This window comes from Phalacrocorax carbo, chromosome 6 (assembly GCF_963921805.1).
Source record: "Phalacrocorax carbo chromosome 6, bPhaCar2.1, whole genome shotgun sequence".
NCBI lineage: Eukaryota > Metazoa > Chordata > Aves > Suliformes > Phalacrocoracidae > Phalacrocorax > Phalacrocorax carbo.
Window position 1 is genome coordinate 60,957,161 of NC_087518.1, and position 22,076 is coordinate 60,979,236.

Genomic DNA, 22,076 nt, shown 5'->3' on the forward strand with positions numbered 1-22,076 from the left:
AAAATAACCAGTGTTCTCTTTTAATGAAGACAGTAACGTCCTTCTTGAAAGCTATCTTTTGAAAGAATAGAAACTCAGAAATGGACTCACTTACTTAAATGTCTGTTTGCAAGAAAATAGCTAGCCTGTGTTTTCATTTCAGGGAGCGCCAGGTTCTTCACACAGCACATACTATGGTAACCAGGTAAACATTCAGATAAAATGCCCTATTCAGAAGCTCCATCCAAACCTTCCCTGAAGCAGCAGCCAAATATAAACCAGTAACCTGTTCTGTCTCCTGCACAGGGAGGGCCTTTCTTCTATCCCGGAGGATCCTATGGACAGGTAGTTGTTCTTCCCCCCCTTATCAGGATAACGCAGATTCCCATCATCCTGCTTCCTAGAGTCCTGGTGTTGTGGCTGCTACAGCACGCTGTAATTATAGACCTGACAGTTGTCTCTAGAGTAGAAAACTTAAATTAAGCCTGATGTAACCTCGTGGTGTGAGGTTTGGCAGAGAACAGTGCAGGATAGTATCTGCAGTTTCCTTGCAGAATTCAAATTTCAGCAGGCTGAGAAGATTGCTGCCAGAAGGCTTCTTCCACTTCAACAATATTGGTCTTGATTCTTATTTAGGTACACAAAAGTTAGCTCAAAACTGGGAGAATGGGGTGTAAAGTGAGAACCGGATACACTGGTATTTAAACACTCACCCTGCCTGCAAGGAAATAGCTAGTCTGTGTTTTCCTTTCAGGAGGGCCCAGGTTCTTCGTACGGCTCTTACTCTGGCAACCAGGTAAATATTCTGGGCACTGTGCCTGCACAGGAGCAGTCTAAAAGTCTTCCTTGAGAGACCTTTTCAACTACAAAGCAGTAAATTTTTTGTGTTTCCCCTACAGGGAGGGTCTTCCAACTATCCTGGTGGATCTTACGGACAGGTAAGCATTCTTCTATGTTTCCAAAGGTGAGACAGATTTCTGTTATCTTCAGTCCTATAATCCCCATATAGTAGCTGTTGTGAAATATAACAACCAAGAATTTAATCAACCATTTGTAACTTAAAACATAAAGTCTGTCAGAGGAAAAGATTAAATTGTGTTTACAACTTCCATGGAATGACATTTTCACAAGCTAAGAAAATTAGCGATAAAAACTTCCTTGTTCTTTAACAATATTGGCCTAAAGTGAGAGGCAGGTACATTGCTATTTATACCATCCTCTTTGCAAGAAGATAGCTAGCCTGTGTTTTCATTTCAGGGAGCGCCAGGTTCTTCACACAGCACATACTATGGTAACCAGGTAAACATTCAGATAAAATGCCCTATTCAGAAGCTCCATCCAAAACCTTCCCTGAAGCAGCAGCCAAATATAAACCAGTAACCTGTTCTGTCTCCTGCACAGGGAGGGCCTTTCTTCTATCCCGGAGGATCCTATGGACAGGTAGTTGTTCTTCCTCCCTTATCAGGATAACGCAGATTCCCATCATCCTGCTTCCTAGAGTCCTGGTGTTGTGGCTGCTACAGCACGCTGTAATTATAGACCTGACAGTTGTCTCTAGAGTAGAAAACTTAAATTAAGCCTGATGTAACCTCGTGGTGTGAGGTTTGGCAGAGAACAGTGCAGGATAGTATCTGCAGTTTCCTTGCAGAATTCAAATTTCAGCAGGCTGAGAAGATTGCTGCCAGAAGGCTTCTTCCACTTCAACAATATTGGTCTTGATTCTTATTTAGGTACACAAAAGTTAGCTCAAAACTGGGAGAATGGGGTGTAAAGTGAGAACCGGATACACTGGTATTTAAACACTCACCCTGCCTGCAAGGAAATAGCTAGTCTGTGTTTTCCTTTCAGGAGGGCCCAGGTTCTTCGTACGGCTCTTACTCTGGCAACCAGGTAAATATTCTGGGCACTGTGCCTGCACAGGAGCAGTCTAAAAGTCTTCCTTGAGAGACCTTTTCAACTACAAAGCAGTAAATTTTTGTGTTTCCCCTACAGGGAGGGTCTTCCAACTATCCTGGTGGATCTTATGGACAGGTAAGCATTCTTCTATGTTTCTAAAAATAAGACTTCTCTTATCTTCATTCCTATACTGCCCTTGAAAGAAGGAAAACTCTTTCTTGATGAAACCAACATTAAAAAAAAGTTTATTTTCTGTACAGGGAGGGTCTTCTGCCTATGACAGCAGCAATGAATCCTATGGACAGGTAAATACTCTGTTTTCTCTTTCTGTGAGTACTGTGGGAAATACCCTGGCTTCTATATAGAGCTGTATTCTGTATTTTAATCTTACAATAGTTTTATGAAGGCAGTTTTTTCTTTGCAGAGTGAATTTGCATATACTTTTAACTAAGTAGCCTGAAAGTTTATAGGGGAGCAAAAAGTGAGTTGCTTCCAATTTTTAAAGCTTATTCTCCTCAACAGTGCTAGCTGTGAATTATCTGCAAGAGGAAGGTCTCTTCAAAAGTGGAAATAGATTTTGAGTTAGAAATATGTTAGATTAGTGTTTACAGGGACATATCTTGGAGTTGCTCAATAGCCATTCCAACAATGGAGTAAATATTAATATCTTTTAAATCTTCCCAGAAGGGGATCCCTACAGTAAGCATCCAAAAACATCGAAAGTCTATTTGCAATATGAAAACTATTTATGTTTTCTATACAGGGTGGATCTTCCACATATAGTGATGCTGGATCTTATGGCCAGGTAAATACTATTTGTCTCATACATCAAACGCTTAAGCTTGTTGTGCTGGTTCTCATGTGCGCTGGGTTCTATATTTCCATCATTTTTAAGAGATGACCATGGAAATTCCATTTTACTTTTTGTTTCTGTTTAATTTTATTTACCCCTTTACAACTCCAAAAGTTTCCATAATGGAGGGAAGGTGATGCGCTATATACACTATCCTGCTTAGTGTGCCACCGTGAGGATTCAGTGCTTTAACTACTTCATTGTTTATGCACTGGCTCATTCAAAAGGAAAATATTTTGTGCATTTACTTTACGCGCTTACTTAGGCAGAAGCTGTTGAAAGTCTAGGCAAAAGCACATACATATATTTGAAGCCTGTATTTATTGATGTGAATCTCATTGTGGGATCATTCTGTAGGGACCGTCTTATGTTTTATTTAGCAATGCATTTTAACCAGCTGAAGTCATGTGGAATTATTTATTAAAAATAGAGACATACAACCCAGATTGCTTTTTCATAGATAATTGTGTTGCTGCTTCTAGTGCAGGACCTGGAAAGCAAGCACAGATAATGGGATTTTTGAGTGTAAAGAACAGTTAATGTTGCAAATCAACTTTATCTAAAATTTTTTCTTATAAAAATGCATATTTACAAGGAGGTGGTTTTTTAACCTCTTCTATTTAAGCAATAGGCAAAGCTATGTATTTTTTCTTTCCTTGCACGTTCCCTGCTTTAGGTAATATTGGAGATTCTAAGTGGTTGGTTATTTTTATTTTTCTATTTTATATTCTCTGCAAGTAAGATTATGGAATAGTCCTTTTTATATGAAAATGAATGGTTTTCCATTATTTTACAGGATTCACCTTCTATAGGAGGCCTTGAAACTGAAGACAATGTAAGCATTTCTTCTCTACTATATCAATATCAGAATTTACTACCTTTTAAAGTATTTGGTGCTTCCATGGCCTCCACCTTTTCTCATCATCTTATCTTCAAGATTTCCTTTACATTACATTGCAATTATCTCTGCTGTTTAGTAATTTTCTGCAATAACTTCTCTGAAATTATATTGCTTCTATAGATAAAGGAAAATGTTGACTTAAATTATGTCACATTATTGTGCTATGGTCAGATAAGGACTTGGCAAATCAAAACTGCAGTTACAACAGTTCTGACTTGTAACAATCATACGTTTTTTCAGTCAGTTATTAGAAGTGGCATTCACAAGGGAAGGTCTTTTCCGTTATTTCAGTTTCTATCAAAACTCACTATTAGTATATGCTCATGTTATACAAAAAACCCCAGATATGTCTTACTTCCAGCAATTTAATTTGTTCACTGAGTTAATTTAATACAGTAACAGTAATTTAATACTACAACAACAGTACTAGCCGTATGTCAGATCAGCCATTCTTGTTCTTAAGGGTTATTTTTCCTGATTTATCTCCTTAAGAGTGTATTCCATATATGTTTATTATTCTGGACTCTCTTAATGATTCCCACAAATTAAGACTTTCAAAATAATTGCTGTTAAAATACAGATTTATTTTAAAATTCAACTATTCCTTGTTTTTTTCAGAAAACACATCATATCTGACCCTTAACCGTTATCTCATTATTTTTCTACAATACCACTTGCATTATCATTACTGCACAGACCAGCACACTCTCTTTCCATCTCCTATTCACACTACATTTCATTTGTGTTTTTCCAATGCCAGGCATATAAGATTCAAGTTCCTTCATCCATACGTTGCTTAGGAATGCTTTGTTTTTATGCATTGTGGTGAGAACTCCTTGCTTTTCTGTTCAAGAACATGCCTTTTCTCCTGACTGAAGTAGATTTCTTATTAATTCAGTGAGGCTGTTTATAAAACTTTCCAAGTTTAATGTCTCATTTTCTCAGAGTCTTGAGTAATTGATTGAACTTTAACTGGATTTCTAAGAAGGCTGCTTTCCAGTGTCCTGGTTAGTAGGAAATTGTTCTTGACAAATTTTCATATATTCAGCTGTGTACTTCAGCCACAAGTACAGTGTGTCATTAGTTTCCATGCAGTTTCTGTATCAAAATCTTCTTGTGGATACTAAAGTATGAAAGAAACTAAGTTTTAACAACATTGATGTGTACCACTGAGGTCTTATAAGTACCAAGACAGCTTTTAAAGTGCTGATGTTTTCCCCTATAGCATTCTAAGAGGAAATAACATAAATTGAGATGTGATCTCATTCTTTTATTAAGCTATATCAGGATTTGCCTTTCCAAATAAATGCCATTCTCCAGAATGAGCAGAGAAAGAATTTGAAAGAACGCTGCTTATCCTACAGCCTACAACTTTAACCTTCCCAACAAGTCATGCAAAAAGCAGTAGTTTTCTTTGACTTCCAGCATTGCTTAGGAAGGAAAATAGAAATATTTGCTATGCAATAACTAAATCTAATATTTTTTAGGATTCCACCTCAACATCTGGCAGCCGGCAGAGTGAACGGGTAAGTGCTCCTCCCTTACGTATTGCCAGGGTGCCTGCCCCAGTGCTTGGCAACTGTTAGCCACCTAAATTACATCTGGTGTGGCAGCTTCCAGTGTGGGATAGAAACTCCTCAAGCACTGAGGGAGTGAGGATATGGCTAAAGTGTTAAAGTACTGATAGAAATCCCAACGGATGCTGAGCTGTGCTCTTAAATCTCAAACTCACATTACAAACACGGTACCACAATTTACTTGTTCAGGTTCCTGCGCTTTTTCTCATTGCTTGATTGCAAAAGGCTTCAACGCCATGATTTATGCAGCATTTATTCTAAGTGAAACCTTTTGCTTTGTTGTGCTGTGTGACTTAGGAGGGTTTCCGTTTTCCTGCCATTTTTACGTGGCACCCATTTTATTTATTCCAATGAGAATTAAATGACACAGACTAAGAAATTATTTTGTTGGAGATATAAGAACTCATTAATCATTGTATCCAAAAGAATATCTTTCACCAAAAGAGCAATTATCAACAGGCATAAAGGGGCATGTGATGTTTTATACAGAAAGACCTTTTTTTGTTGTTCTTGAACAATCTATGAGAAAAACTTAAGGAATGTGGAGAAGCAAGTGTTCAGCTTCCATCCTGCTCTTTCCATACTACAAAAGAAAGGAAGTTTTGGGGTTTTTCATGTAATTTCAATACATTTTTCCAGGATTTTTATTCCCCAGGAGGCAGCCAGTCAGGTGGACATGTAAGCATCTATTTTATTCATTATTTGCAGTTCCCTTTCAAAATGGCTGTTCTACTTTTAAAATTATCCTGAGTAAATTATACCCAACTGTTTATCTCCTAGAATTTCTCATGACATCTGGCATCCTATCTTGTGAAACCAAATAGCAAACTGTTTAAAAAATAAATAAATAAAAAATGTAAAAAAACAAGTGTGTGTGACTGTTGAACAATTTAGTCTTGTTTTCCAGAAGCCACTTTAAACAAAAATAATTGGGGTCTACTTTTTGCAGGGCTCATCTTCTCAAGGTGGTAGCTATTCCAGTGGACAGGTAAATACTAACTCTTTGTACTTTTGACCTGAAGTATCTGTGATATAAAACCTTGAGTCCTCATATTGTATTACAGTAATCTTTTATCTGTGAGCAAAATTCATTTGGTACTCAAATACCTTTTCCTTATATAACTCTACATAAAAGTCGAAGTGTAAGCAGAGTGGTCAAAATACAACTCATGTATTAACTGACATTCTAACACCAAGAAACAAATTAAAGTAATAAATATTTGGTATTACTTTATATTTTTAAAATATAAACCAAGTTCATTTGGGTTTCTTTTTTCAGGACTCACCCTCATCAGGAAGCAGCCAGTATGGTGGGCAGGTAAGAAAGTTTTCTTCAGTGCTGGGTTTTTTGTTGGTGGTTTTTGTTGTTTGTTTGTTTGTTTGGGGTGTTTTTGTTTTTGGTTTTTGTGGGGTTTTTGTGTGTTTTTTTTTTTTCCAATGCACATATTGCAAGGAGATTTTACCAGATTGGGAATACCTAAGTTTCCAGGCTACTTGGGGTTTTTTTATCCTCATTAATCTTTCTGTAGATAAAATTGCATTCTTAACCAGATAGATTTTTTTCAAACATAGTTTAGAAAATAAAAGACAATACATTGTATTAAAATATACATGTCAAACATAAAGATCTTCTAAATCAAAATATAAAATTTACAGGGCTCAACTTCTTCAGGAGGCCGCCAGTCTGGTGGACAGGTACGCTTTTCTTTCTCCACACCGCTCAGCTGTGCCCGTGTCAGCCATTCACAATCTACTTTGCATACCCTTCCTTCACAAGAACTGTTTTCCTTCACCGATGTCCTTGTTGCCCAAAGCCTCAGCAACACACTGTTCTCTTTTTTCCCTGTCATTCCGAGCAGCCAGCAGTAACTGTCTGAAGGGCAGTTGTATTTGAGCTGCTGCACCTGCTTTTGTGCTAAACATTTTTCTTCTTACACACTTTGTGCAGTTTGAATGTGGAAAGTGAGGCACTGAACGGCAAACCCCTGGCCGCCTCTCAGTTGGTTTGATCAGGGTAGAAATCACCTAGTAGGCCTCCACTGGAAGTCATCTTTAGTGTTTTCTGTTACACCTGTGGCATGAGAGTACGGCATGTATTCCACATGCTCTGACCTCTCTAGGCAAAAAAAATTGCTTTCTGTTAATGCCACTCAGAATTCTATTTGTCCCTTTGGTGAGTAATATCGTAAAGATTATAGACATAAATTTAAATATAACAAAATTGGAAGCCTTTTGCCCCATCAGAGCAATAAGCGCAGGAATAGTTGCACAGGATGAAGAGAACAAAATATAGACTGAATTCTATAAGTTAGACACTTGGGCAGTTATGAATGTAATTTTATGGCTTGCATACCTGGGATGGTAGAAGTAGTAATCTGAGTTGTAACTGGTGTCCTTTTCAGTCCTGTGCTCTTGGTATCTTAAATGTTTTCTACATTCTTTACAGGGTGGATGTGATTGTTCTGGGGGAAGTTCTGTAAGTGTTATTTGTTCATTACACATTTTCTATTCCTAAATTATTTCACTGGAAATTTATCTGTGGCTATATTTATTTCTAACTTATTTGCTTGAATGTACTCTTAATTTTATATTCATTGTTCCTTTGACTTATATATTACTGATGTGGTAGGAGTTATTTATCATTATGCCAAGATGAAGAATTCAGAATCATAGAATCATTTAGGTCGGAAAAGACCTTTCAGATCATCAAGTCCACCTGTAAACCTAGCACTGCCAAGTCCACCGCTAAACCGCGTCCCCACGCACCACATCTACATGTCTTTTAAATACCCCCAGGGACGGTGACTCCCCCACCTCTCTGGGCAGCCTGTTCCAATGCCTGACTGCTCTTGCAGTGAAGACATTTTTCCTAATATCCAATCTAAACTTCTCCTGATGCAGCTTGAGGCCGTTCCCTCTTGTCCTATCAGTAGTAACTTGGGAGAAGAGACCAGCCCCCCCCTCACTCCAGCCCCTCTCAGGCAGCTGCAGAGAGCGAGAAGGGCTCCCCTCAGCCCCCCCTTCTCCAGCTCCCTCAGCCGCCCCCCACCCCTGCCCTGCTCCTGCTGGCCACACCAGTGCTGACACAAGCCAGGAACGCCTAAAGCTGGCAGCAAGGTCTATTCTCTGAGCAGGGACTTTCAGTTACTATGCAGTATTTAGAAAGGTGTGTATCTCTTCCCACAAAAAAGTTTTTTTAAAAAATTTATTGCATTAAATAGCAGAATTAAGTAACAAAAGATCTGTCATGAAGGGAAACTAAAATAATATCAAGTCTACAAAATTGCCAACCATAAAAATTTGTTTCAGAAATCAATGTTTACCAAATTGAAAAAAAAAAACCTCTAAGCCAGTACTCATCTGTGCTTTTAAGTCCATATGAAATTATTTAAAGACTGTGAAATAGTGTAATGCAGCTTTCCGAAGCAAATAATATGTGGTCAATCAATATGTAATATGTTAAGGGAATTCCTGCACCTTGAGTAGCATTCGTATTTTCTCGGCCATGAGTCACGGGTAGATACAAAATGATACTTAGTGATTTATGGTCTTCCAGGCCAAAAAAGCCTATTTCCTGTCTTGGCAAATTAAAAAAAGTAAGTGAAGTGTAAGTGTATTTTAATTTCAGACTGTGATGTTCTTCCTTTAAAATACCATAGAACAAGCATTCTAAGATTTTGTTTCATTTTTAGTTTATGATCTAAAACAAAGGCTAATTTTTCTTTTTTCCTTTTTTTTTCTCCTCACAGAGTGGATCTCCTACCTTAGTCAGAAGTGATTCCTCTGCAAATGTAAGTGATGTTCATCAGCTTTTAAGGGTGCCCTGTGTTTCTGTTGTCAATATAATGGCTAGAGAGGTTAAAAAGTGTCAGTACCTAATAGAAGTTAAACACTTGTGAAAAAACCTACCTCAGTTACAAATACCCACAGGATGTTCATGCAGCACTCAGTTTCTCTTTCCATTTGAAACAGAATTCATTCAAAGAAAAGACTTTCAGTGAAAAATGTTGTTTGGCACAAATGCAGGTACATAACAATATAAATATTTACTTGTGGAGTCAGTTCCATTGGCTTCCTTGGAAGTATGTCAAAATATCCCCTAAGGACATGGATTTATGTGTTTGTATTCCTCTTAGATCATTTACTGCAAGAAAAGTTAGTATTCATAGATCAGTAATTTAATGATGCTAGCCCTCTCATATGAATAAGAACTCTCTTGCAGGACAGGCCTGTTTATAGCATTCCCAAGACCTGTTCTGTTCATCATGCGCTAGAGTCATGCAGTATATATCACTGGAGCTCTGTATGTCCTGCACTAAAGGGAGAAAAAAACATTTGGGTCTTTTTGTATCTAGCACAGAAGCCTGTGGCACTGTTACCAGCCTGCTAAGTGATATAAAGCTGCCTTGGACACAGCTACATGAACGTATGATACAAAATTAATATTACGTGATAAATAGGACTGGTCTTGTACTCCACTGTAGGAAAGAGGAATGTATGTATATCTACAGTCAGGAAAATATTCTTACCCGCCTGTGTTCTATATCCTTCACATTATTGATGTTGGGATTTGTTTCCTTTGAAACTTCCAATTGGAACTGAGGTTTTAGTTTTTTACTGACTTGGCCATCTTTGGACAGCAGCTCAGGATGGGGGATTGCATATAAAGATTGAGGGAACATAGTGATTTTGTCTATATCGACAAGTACTGCAAACTGCTAGGATTGTTTCACTCTGTAGAGTGAAACAATAAGCGCTGATGAACTGATGGCCACACTGTACGCATTTCAGGAGGGGTTTGCTCTGGTCTGGCCCCATGGGCCAAACGTCCTGTTACTACCTGAATGCATGAAGTGTGCTCCTGGAGGGCATTCTACAATTCAGTTTAATCTGAAAGGCATCCAATTAAGTCAGTCTGAGACCACTCCATGATGCAAACCAAACTACAGCAAGTGGGGACTATCAGGAGTTTTGTCTCAAAGGCACACTCCTGCTCTGTACTTTAACGCGTAGGTGCACCCAGTACCTCAGCGTGGGAGAATGGCTTGTGCATACTGAATGTAGATCTTGGTTCTCCCCCAACTATGTGTTGCAGTCTACCCCAGAACATTACTTTAATATTTTCTTTACAGGGCAATGGAGAAGTCATTTTACACAATTAAGGTTCCTTATGAAGGACACATTTCTGATAGATGCTGGACACTTTATACTAAACACAAAACAATTTCTTCTCGAGCTTAGCAGACCTTGTGGAAGCTCAAAGTACTCACAAAGTCTGTAGTACTCTGCAAGAACAAATATTAAAAGCTTTTTGTGGGGATGTCATTCTTCAGTGTGCTGATGTGAAACTGAAAGAAATAAGCTGCCTATCTTCAGTCAGATCCTTTGAAATGAAATAACTAGTATTTCCTTTCTGAAAGGTCTCTGGAGGCAGCCATTCTGGTGGATGGGTGCACACTACATTTTAGGTGTATTAACAAAGTAGGGAAGGCTAGATTTTACATCTTAAGTGGATTTTAAACCCAAGCAGAAAAGGTTAAAATGGAAATTTATATACTGCTGTCCTTCAAGAAGTTTTGGTTTAAAATAGTTCTACTAGCTAAAAGTAACTCTTTTTTCTTTTCTTTCTCAGGGTTCATCTTCTTCAGGAGGCAGCCACTACAGTAGCCAAGTAAGCACTCACTCCAAAAGGAGAGCCAGCTTGCCACTTCTGAAAATGGTGGTTATTCACAAACTCAGTTAAATTCAGTTTTGATATGGGAACTATGCTTAAAGAGCAAAAACTCAGTAAATCAAATATGTAATTGAGTTTGATATGTCCTAAAACGTATACATGGTGGCTTTTTTAGCAAATAGTGCCCTTGTTCTCTGAAACTTGCACAGTGAGGATCACATAAAAAATAGTTGTGGGGAAATAATGAATCAAATATAGCATTTTTGATTCCTAGTGGACCTAATTCCATCAAAAGGGAAACCAAATCCCATCTCCCCTCTTAAGAGACCTCTTGTTGTATGAGGTTTCAGTAAACTTGCTTAGTTTGGTTTTCAGAGTCCTGTTAGGCAGCCAATCTTACTGCTAGCTTTGGCCCAGTATTCAGCTTTCTAAATAAACAAATGCCATTCTCCAGAAATGAGCAGAGAAAGAACTTGAAAGAAGGCTGCTTTAACCTTCCCAACAAGTCACACAGACAAAGCAGTAGGTTTTTTTGCCTTCCACCCTTGCTTAGAAACTCGGGTATTTCCCCAAGTTACCTTGTAAGGCTTGAACTCTAGTTATTAAAGCATGCTGAAAGTCCTGCTCACCTCCATTCACTCTTACCTTGCTCTTTTGCTCCTATTGTCCTGTGAGAGTCATGTTTTGATTTAAGGAATTCCTAGAGCAGGTAATTCACTTATTTGGTATTCTTTACAGGATTCATATTCCTCTGGATCTAGCCAGTATGGCGGACATGTAAGTTCTTACTTTTTATATATTTGTTTTACCATAATTTGACTCTTATCAAGTAAAGGATTATCCAGGATAATCCAGTAAAGGATTATCAAGTAAAGGATATCCAGGAATATTTCAAGAAACTTTATAGTGATCTATTCTCTGTAGCAATATTGTGAATTCAAGGAAGACAAAAATACAGAGTTTATTCTGGGAAGATTTCAAACAGTCAAATAACAAAATACAGATGTCTCTGCTTGTCTCCATGTATTAGATAATCTGAAATAACTGATTTTCAATATTTTTCCAGGGGTCATCATCTTATGGTGGCAGCCATTATGGTGGACAAGTAAGCGTTAATAGTTCCCACTTTTGTAGTTTCAACCTATGCTAACTTGTAGTTTATTCATTACCTACCTGGCTGTCTACCTTGCTTTGTTTATCTTAGTCTAAAACCTTCTCAGTACATATTTTTCTGTAGCATTATGGTGCTACTGTGATTAAACAAAACAGGTTCAGATGAAGACTATTATTTAAGGCTAAGCAAAAATAGAATGTGAAAGTTGCAGGACTAGAGGTCATGTCTTTCTAACATAAATTAGACTTCATGAAGCTGACCAAAATTTTTAAAAGCCTCATGAAATGATTCTATGAGCCTATGCAATGGGTGTAAAGAAGTTTCAGCTTCTTCTTTTGTTGCTATTCAGGGTTCACCTTCCTCAGGAAGCAGCCAGTATGGAGGACAGGTGAGAATTCTTCCCTTTATTTACTACTATATCCGAGAGACTTGGTAGTTCTCTGTCTAAAAGAACATTTTCAAGGTGATGGATTTTTTTTTCATGTTTTATTTAATTTGCTGCTAGGCATATAGTAGTTAAAATGTATGTGATACAAAGCAGTTTTTAGGAGATGTAATTTCTGAAGCATCAAGGTAAATGCAGATGAGTCTCACTCCTTTTTGAACAGCCTGGTTCTGTCAACTCTGTTTTGCTCTGAAAGAAATTAGCTACCTCTCCTTCATATGGAGCATGGTTTAAAGGAATATTATGACATGGATCATTTAATTCTTTTTGTTCAGGGTTCACCTTCTTCAGGAGGAGGCAGCCAGTATGGAGGACAGGTGAGAATCACTTCCTGTGTAGTCCTTACCCTAACACCCAGCTTACACGTCAAAACTGGGTACTTTTCTATTGACTGAAAAAATAATATTTTGAGTAAACTCTGTTAATCTGGTAGTAGATGATCAGGTATCTAAAGATAATATGATCTGAAACAATACAAAAACTATGAAGGACCAGTGCTTCTGTTGTACCACAGTAAGTGCAGTTCTGGCCTTGTTCTACCGTCTGACCTGCCCTCCTCACTCTGGAGCCATTTCCCTTCTGCTGCTGTCGTGGTTTCTTAACTCTAACAGTAAGGAGAGGCTCAAAGCAGATTGCATTCCTCCTCTACCTTAACCTATGGAATATAGCACTTTCTTCAGCAAAACACAATATCAGAGTTGATATCAGAGAAGCAGTATGTCTCAGGAGAGGAACAAGGGAGAAGGTCAGAAGGTGTTAAGAGAAGGTGTTCCATGCCCTTGTGAAGGGAAAGATGATTGATAGGGTTCCTAGTGCTGCCTAGTGGTGTATCCTTTAATATGGAGTGAAACCCCCGACAAACTCATCCTTGGCCTCTGAAAACATTTATTGTCAGATTTGTTGGAGAAGGAATTAGGGGATAAAGAAATTTTCAGTCCAAATACAGTCTCCCAAAACTAGGTATATAATCCTAATATCTCATTTTCAGTGTTATGGACAATTTGTATGATAGAGACCATACCTAATTTGCATAGAACACATAAAGGAATACGTTGAGTGCTTATCTTTCTGTAACCTTGCGTTGTACAACCGAGGAAGAAAATAGTCTTTCTTTCAAAAACCCTTAAATAAGCTTTTTGATGGAGAAATAATTGACGCTTTTTTCCAGGGTCCATCTTTCTCAAGTGGCAGCCGTTACGGAGGACAGGTGAGAATTGTTTTTCTATTTATGGGTTGTTATTTCCATTGTTCACCTTTCTCTCTTCTTCTGTTTTGTGAAAAACAGAGTATTTTATAAAGGGCTGCCTTAGAGCAAAACAGTGTTTAGGCAGAAGAGATGAATATACAGCCTCCTGCTGTGTCAGCCCACTCAGGAAAGTAAAACATAGGAGGCTGCGCTGAGCTCACAACCCAGTGCAGCAGCACTACTCACACCTGCCTGAAGCTGACACTGATTTAAACCTTATTTTTTCTGTTTAAACAGTAGCCATTGTAAAGGCCAACAGGTTTTAGTATGGTTATAACTGAAGTTTTTGTATTGCTGTGACACTTAAATCCAAGGAAGACAAATAAAAGTGTGTTTTTCTGTGACAGGTCATAACTTAAAGAATGTGCAACGAATATAAATGCTTTCTCATTTCTTTAGGGTATGGCTTCTTCAGGAAGCAGCCAGTATGGTGGGCAGGTAAAACTTCTACTTTCATAGTATTTTCAGTATTGGTACACAGTTCATTAGGAAAACTGACCTGTATTGTTTGCAAATAAAAAAAGGAACATTCTAAGAAAGAAAGAATAGCTTTAAGCCAAACTGAGTGAGGATAGCTAAGTCTGGGTCTGTCTGGTGTGTCAGGTTATGATATGAGCAAATGATACAGGGGCTTTTGTGACTGCATGGAAATGCTTCCTTAAACATGTGGCAGTTCTAAGAAGGCCACTTTTGCTATGCTTAAACAGAAGCAATTTGAAAGACTAAGGACCACAGAGAACCAGTGAGAATGTTACTCAGTAACACAGAAATAAATAGCTACTAATTTTTTTCCAGGGGTTTTATGCAGGAGGCCGCCAGTCTGGTGGACAGGTACGCTTTTCTTTCTCCACACTGCTCAGTTGTGCCCGTGTCAGCCATTCACAATCTACTTTGCATACCCTTCCTTCACAAGAACTGTTTTCCTTCACCGATGTCCTTGTTGCCCAAAGCCTCAGCAACACGCTGTTCTCTTTTTCCCTGTCATTCCGAGCAGCCAGCAGTAACTGTCTGAAGGGCAGTTGTATTTGAGCTGCTGCACCTGCTTTTGTGCTAAACATTTTTCTGCTAAACATTTTTCTTCTTACACACTTTGTGCAGTTTGAATGTGGAAAGTGAGGCACTGAACGGCAAACCCCTGGCCGCCTCTCAGTTGGTTTGATCAGGGTAGAAATCACCTAGTAGGCCTCCACTGGAAGTCATCTTTAGTGTTTTCTGTTACACCTGTGGCATGAGAGTACGGCATGTATTCCACGTGCTCTGACCTCTCTAGGGCGGCAAAAAAACCTGCTTTAAGTTAGTATAACTCCGAATTTTTTACTTGTCCCTTTGGTGCATAGGTTTTTTACTGTAAGTTTTAAATGAGAAATTTGATCAGTAAGTGCACAGCTAACCTGAAAAGACAGTGGTGAGAGAGAGAATCTACTTTTTAGATGGAGCCTGGTGCGTTTACGAGCAGGATTTTATAGCCCATTTTCTTGAAGTAGCAGAATGTGAGCTTGATTTTCTAATTCAGAGGCCTCTTCCAGTCATAGACTCTAAGTTTTGGTTGTGTTTTACACAGGGTGGATGTGTGTGCCCCGGTGGAAGTTCAGTAAGTATTGTCTTTGTATAGTTTTCATAGAGTTTATACATACTGGAAAATTCCCAAGGAACTACATTTCTTGAAATAATTCTGTCTGTGAATTTCTGTGATGAAAGTTTTTTTTCACATTGTGCTAAAATGAGAAGATTGGAACTTGCTAAGGACAAAAATATTAAGTGACTTGCAACTGTAGTATTGTATTCAAAACTAGCTACCCAGATGCAGTTCTATTTTCAAACAAATATATGGGAAATAATTTGCACTTTCCCCACACTGGATTAAGCAAGTAGTAATGTTCTCCAGTTCCTGGAAGATTAGCGCTGATTCTGTAAAATACCCAGATGTGAAAACCTGCTTCAAAGTGTTTAATTTCTTTTGGTTTATAAGAGAGACCTGGGACTTTTCTAAGTATCTGCTTCCCAAATATCTTATAGTATATCTGCTGGGTTTTGGACATGTGTGCATAATAGTGCTGCACTTACGATGGTTATTAACAGTTATTAACAGATTGAACTAGTGAAACTTAAATCTAAAATCTTGGCCCAAAATGCTTCCAAGTGGGAGCAGAGTAACGCATTTAAAAAGTTAAAGCTATTTCCAGCTATTTCCATTTTTCTAATTCATGTATTCCCTATACTTTTGTAAATACTTCAGAAAAACCAAACCAACCATAAATAATAAAACAGGTGGTTTTGCTGAAATGAAGCTAACTTACTTTTGAGGGAGGGTTTGAGACTATGTCCCAGTATAGTCAAAATTGCTTACATGACTACTACTTCTCTTTCTCAGATTATGAAATCAAGCAAAACCCATGTGCCATAAGTATACCACTCGTGGTATATATGACACTTCTGAGAACCAGAAGAGAATTACTTCTCCTTGCAAGCAGATAATCTGAAGGAATATGGACGAATCAAAACTGATTCAATTTAAAGCAGTCATAAATCGGTCAACAAGGGACTTACTATCAATCACATTGTCAATATTAAGTATTGATTTAGTAAAGTCAACAAGTAAATCCTTTACTTGTTGAATCAACCAAACAGAAGAGTGTAGTAGTAATAGTGTAAATTACTTGATCACTGAAGCAGGGCAATATGTTCTCTTTCTTTTCCTCTACATGACATTGAATTTAATACAGAGTAAACATGGCTATTTTTGTTGAATACAGGGCTATTTTGGAGGAAACGGCTACCAAGGTGGACAGGTAGGCAATTCGTCTTTAACATTTACATTGATTAGTTCCTCCCAAATAAACATGGCTCAGCTGCCATATTTGCCCAGAAGTCACCAAATATTGAGTTCAGTTTAGTCACAGAGATAGGGACAATAATTCCAAAGAGTGCATGTGGCTTTTATGGAATCACTGTTGATATTTCAGTCATCTTTCTATATACTATGGCCAAGATTTTGCTCTGTTGTTATAGAAGCTTTCTTACCTTGAGCAAATACTGAAGACTAATTCATGGGGTTAATCTCAATGCATAAACGACTAATATGATGTGCAGATAAGCAGCCATTTGCCACTGCATTAGAAATGTGTAAAGTTCTTACCGTTAATCGGTGCCATGAGTCCAGGGTTTTTTGATGCCAGGTGGTATTTAAAAAAATTATTTACAAAAGTTCCACATTCTCTTGACAGGGTTCTTCGTATTCTGGAAGCAGTCAGTATGGCGGACAGGCAAGCAACTTTTCCTTGCTTCCAAGATGGTCTTCCCACTTGCTATTTATTAAAGGAAAATATGATGCAGTACATATACTGCCAGTCATTTTTTCAGAGTCATTTTACTCTCAATAACTATCTGAAAACAGGGACCATTTCTCAGTAACTGAAATGGAGTAACATGAACAAGCTTCAATTTAAAGAAACTGCATAGATCATAATTTTAGCTGTTTTACTTCAGAATGCCTCTTATTTCAGTTTCACATCGCTGACACCAGTGCAAAACATATTTTCTGTGTTATTTTTCAATTATATTGAAATGATCCAAGGTTGTTTTTTGCATTTGTTTAAATACTCAGAGCTTTGGTACAAAATATACTAATAGATGTTGCTTTGAAAACATAAATTCTGGTGTTTTACCCGCAATACTGCTACTTTCTTCATCTTCAGCTGCAATTTGAGTCCTTTACTGTAAGCAGCTCCCCATGTACCTTTTGTAGACTTAGTAGTTGGTCATTAATCGAGGAATCTTACTAGCCCAAATAGGTAACAGACGCAATGGGTGGCCGTCTAATAAATTTACTACTTTCAATCATTAAGGAACTTAGAGGAATTAAGTCAGAAGCCTTTCACTGCATCTTTTTAGAGTAATATACTTTCCACATTCCTACCAAGATCTGTCAAAAGGTTCCTCTGGGATATTTACTTCTCGCAGAAAAGTCAAGTAACTGCTGTTATTCTGCCAATGCTTAAGCACTTAAGTGTCTTGTGATTTATTTTTTTTTTTAATAGGGATCTCCCTCAGGAAGCAGCCACTATAGTGGGCAGGTGAGTATCTCGTCTTCCCACCCCATCACTCCGAACTCTTTCCCTGTGCTGTCTGGGTCGGGTCAGTTACTTGATGCTGAAAGATACATTTGTTTGGCCATTTTACTGAGCTTAAGTAGTTGAGGTAGTATCAATTAAAGCCATTTCAGGAAGCTGAATAAAATAATTGGTTACAATTAATTACTGCTCTGTGTAAAACTACAATCACTGTACTGTATCTCGTAACACCGCTTTCTTGATTCAGAATAACAAATTGCATTGTTTTGGGGTGCAATCGATAGCTTATGTGTTAGGTACCCCAGGAACTCTTTCTTCAAAGAACATCCAAATAAGTTTGTCTAATTACTGCACAAAATGTCTCAAGACAGCAATGGAAGATTTTTTTTTCATTCAATTAATAGATGTTTGACTTCTTACAGGGCTCATATCCTTCTGGAGGCAGACAAACTGGTAACCCCGTAAGTATAAAAATTTGAAGTTTACGTTTCTTTTTCCTTATAAGCCTGTTAAAAAAGTTATATCCAGTTAGTTAGGGATTAGACGTTTTTCTGAGAATGACTTAAATATGCAGGAAATGTCACATGATTCACTTACCTGGGACAATCTCAACAAATGCAAAGACAATATTTGTTTCCAGACAGGTCCCTAGATTTGAGCCAGCATTTTACTCTGTAACTGAACTTCTTGTTGATTTCTAGATCAGTTCTAGTAGTCACAGAATGAGATCACAGGGTTTTTTTTTCCTTTGTAAGGGACTTCTGAACAGTTATTTCTGTTTAAACTCAGAGCAATCATATACTTCGTGCTCAGGAGGGCTCACTTTTTAATTCATTTTATATGCATTTGCCTAAGTATTTCTGGCTTGCTTTGAAGAAAATACTTGCTTTTTCTTTTTGTAGGAAATAATAGTTGATATTTGACTACACGTATTTCCATCTTCTGTTTCAGACCACTTTTTCTACTATGTAATTTAGACCTTCCTCTTGTGGTCATTCAATGGCAGGAGATATAAATCAGCACTCACAGTGTTTTAGCTTATCTCTTGTAGAAAATAAGATGTATCCACCTGTTATTAAAGAGTGGGCACAAATGTTGCATTTTCTTATACAAGAATCATAAAGGTGAGACATTTTCTGTACCATATTTGATGGCATGTATGTAAGCGTCAGTGCTTGTAAGAGTCCCTGTTGGCAATGCCATTGAAATAAGCAGAGCAACTTTGCCAGAAAACTGAATAAAGTTCTTGTAGAATATCTAACTTTTCAGTATCCATTTTTAATTTTCAGCTACCTTCCTGTAATTAAAGCTTTCTTCAAATAGGGCTGTAAAGGACTCTAACATTTACCCCCTTTCCCCCTCTGCCCAAATCTAACTGTAGAGTAATTCCAGGTGGATTAATGTTTACTAGGACCTTGTTATTTTTCCCTTTCTATATATTAAACACAATCATAACTACAAAACAGCTCTTTCCTCTTGAGAACTCTGAATTAAATATTAAATTCTCTGACAAATACATCATTCAAAAGAATACTTATAACTAGATGTTAAATATTTGTATTTCAAATAAGTTTTTCCCTGGGATTTTTGGATGACTGGACACAAAATAGTGTTCATTCTCCTGTGGCCCTTTATTCCAGATAGCAAGAATATGCTGAAGTACAAATAGGCTTAGAGGTGAAAACTAGTATCTTTTTTCAGGGTCCATCTTCCTCAGGAGGCAGTCACCAAGGAAAGCCAGTAAGGATATTCTTCTTATAGTATTCTACAACCAGGGTAGAAATGTGGATATAGGTATTTAAAGTAGGCAACACTTCAAAGTAGGTGAAATCTAAATTAGGTGAAATTTAAAAGTACGTTACAATAAATGTCTGAGAAAACTGACCAATAAAAATCGGAGTATTTTGTTCAAACTTGAACCTAGGGATGAGGCAGTGTTCATTCCTCCCACAGCAAAGTTTAGATATACTCTGTCACTTACAGGAACATGCTTGGGTCATTCTATTAAGAATGATGTATTCAAATATCAGGATAACTGTTTCAGTTTCAAACTTCGTAGTTCAGTCCATGATTCCATGCTTTGAAAGTCCTCTGAAACTGTTCATGGAGTAAAGAGGACATAGCTGTGCGTCCTTGAGACCATTCAATTAAAATAGGGGGGGAAAGTGCAAGGAAAAAGGTAAAACCAAAGTCAGTATCACTAATACCTAGGGTATCTTCAAGAGTGCTGAGTGCTCTTTGGACACAACTCACTAGGAGTCTCGTAGGACAAAAATAAATGGTTTGAAATTATTTTACAGGGCTCGTCTAGCTCAGGAAGCACTTATTCTGGAAAACAGGTAAGAATGCTTTCATCACAGCATTTTCATCTTCTTTTCTTAGTAAACAAAGAACCTGGCTGGTTGACAGAGCAATTTTGGGATGATTTGGTCTGAAGAGAACATTCTGTATTAGTTCCATTTGTGTTTAAAGAACCTACTGTGGAAAACACAGCCTCAGCCTGGGAAAGCTATTTCAGTGTCGGTTATATTTTAAATCTGAATCTGTCTTGCTTCACATTCCAGTTAGTGGCCTTGTTACATTTTGCTCTCCTCTAATTTTAAATTCCTGTTCTGTGTGTAGATTTTTTCAGACCCTACTCAGTTAATCCTTCACTTCTTTTAATAAGCTGGATTGCTGAGTTTTTCACTGGCAGGTTACCTGGGTTTGTTTTGTGTTTTTTTCTTTTTTAATACTTATCAATTTTTAACACCCTCTTTCAGCTACAGTGATGGAAAACTCTGTATGGAATAGGATAATGGAATGAGAGAAAAATAGACTTTTACCCTTTCATCAGTTTTAGCTGAGATTTTCGATGTAAGATGAGATAGGGTGTGTAACTAAAACTATCTATGCAAAGCTACTTTCCTCTTGAACAACTTAAAGCCATGCTGTGGGTTAAGCTATTAAAAGTTTGTTGGTCACAGGCAAAACTGTGTTCAAAGCCATCGGGTGGGAACACTTCTAGACTGATTTGTTTGTTTTGTTTTCAGAATTCACCTTCCTCGGGCAGCAGTCAAATAGTAAGCACTCTTCCTCTGTCATTTCTACTGGTTTCTTCCTACGCACATTGTTCATACTGGGAGGTGTCTGGCAGATTTCCTGCATCTGAATAAATGTGTGGGAATACATGTGCAACCTAATAAATGGGAATAGTATCAACAAAAATGAGGAAAAGTGGGACCACATAGGCAGGATCAAAAGTATAAAGCGCTCATCACCTTAAAACTCAACACCTGTTGATTTGTGTGTGCTACAGATGTGGCACGTGATCTATTAACATCAGAAGTGTCTACATAATAGAAGGGGGCTAATAGGAAAAAATTACTCTGAAACTTTCTATGGTTTTATAATAGTGATAAATAGAACTATTTTGAATGGGGTTTATCAAATTGCTCTCTCTTTTATTTGTTTAGAGCTCTGCTGGGAAACACTCTACCTCCCGACTCCTGCTGTTGCTCAGTGTTTTGAGTGCCTTTGCTCTCTCTGCTGCTACATCAAAATGGTCTATATGAACTTCTGAAGAGATGCTTGGCAGCCTAGACATGGATTATATTCAGCAATATTAGTTTAATTACTTGATGTAAGAAAAAAAAAATACCCTTAAGTCAAATTGGCAGATGCTACTTGGCTGTTATGTTGTATGTCTAGCTAGTATGTCATGCCTCTCATTAGTTTCCCTTTGGTTTTAGTCATTAGTAGATATCATTAGTTTTGTCAGTGGTTTAGGCATCATTTTAAGTGAGCATATTGAACCCTACCTATATATTTTTATTTTTATTTCCAATGGGGAATGCGATGAACACCTACCTGATATCTGTTTGGGGTGACAAACAAATACTTAGAAAACATTTGGTTTTTAATCAAAGCGGAGGAGGTCAAATGAATTGTTGCATATGCAAACTGAGCACTGTGCCTGGTCATCATCGTATAAAATAAGGCTAACGTAAACACCCGATAAGCAGCCCTCCATGGGACAGAAAAGAAGATGCTAAAATAATATCAGATTATTGGTGTTAAGTCTAATGATTACAATTTGATTACAAGCTCAATATGGAGGTTGCAAAGCAAAAAAAAAAAACCTCCATGGGACTGATATTTTGGGGGTTTAATTAAAGTTTATTCATGAGAGAAGCCAAATACCTCAGAGCAAAGAAATCCTGAACTCCGACCAAACTGATTGCAAATACCTAGAGCTCTGTAGAGGAGCATCTGAGGCAATGCACCCCAGCTTAGGCTGATAGTCCAAAAGCTGCTGAAAAATGATGCATTTTCCCTTGGG

At 37.7% G+C, this 22,076-nt stretch overlaps 1 protein-coding gene across 1 annotated transcript in view; it reads left to right on the forward strand.

Moving 5' to 3' along the window:
- LOC135314126 (loricrin-like) overlaps positions 1-12,030 on the forward strand; it is a 73,408-nt gene extending 61,378 nt beyond the window's left edge. Inside the window, exons 38-58 of the mRNA XM_064455784.1 lie at positions 143-184; positions 286-324; positions 734-775; positions 879-917; positions 1,237-1,278; positions 1,381-1,419; positions 1,828-1,869; positions 1,972-2,010; positions 2,136-2,180; positions 2,639-2,680; positions 3,525-3,563; positions 5,117-5,155; positions 5,846-5,884; positions 6,156-6,194; positions 6,486-6,524; positions 6,863-6,901; positions 7,653-7,682; positions 8,956-8,997; positions 10,839-10,877; positions 11,619-11,657; positions 11,947-12,030. Of these exons, the coding sequence (XP_064311854.1) occupies positions 143-184; positions 286-324; positions 734-775; positions 879-917; positions 1,237-1,278; positions 1,381-1,419; positions 1,828-1,869; positions 1,972-2,010; positions 2,136-2,180; positions 2,639-2,680; positions 3,525-3,563; positions 5,117-5,155; positions 5,846-5,884; positions 6,156-6,194; positions 6,486-6,524; positions 6,863-6,901; positions 7,653-7,682; positions 8,956-8,997; positions 10,839-10,877; positions 11,619-11,657; positions 11,947-12,030 (879 nt within the window). The remainder of the gene's footprint in view (positions 1-142; positions 185-285; positions 325-733; positions 776-878; positions 918-1,236; positions 1,279-1,380; positions 1,420-1,827; positions 1,870-1,971; positions 2,011-2,135; positions 2,181-2,638; positions 2,681-3,524; positions 3,564-5,116; positions 5,156-5,845; positions 5,885-6,155; positions 6,195-6,485; positions 6,525-6,862; positions 6,902-7,652; positions 7,683-8,955; positions 8,998-10,838; positions 10,878-11,618; positions 11,658-11,946) is intronic.
- Positions 12,031-22,076: the final 10,046 nt, after the last annotated feature.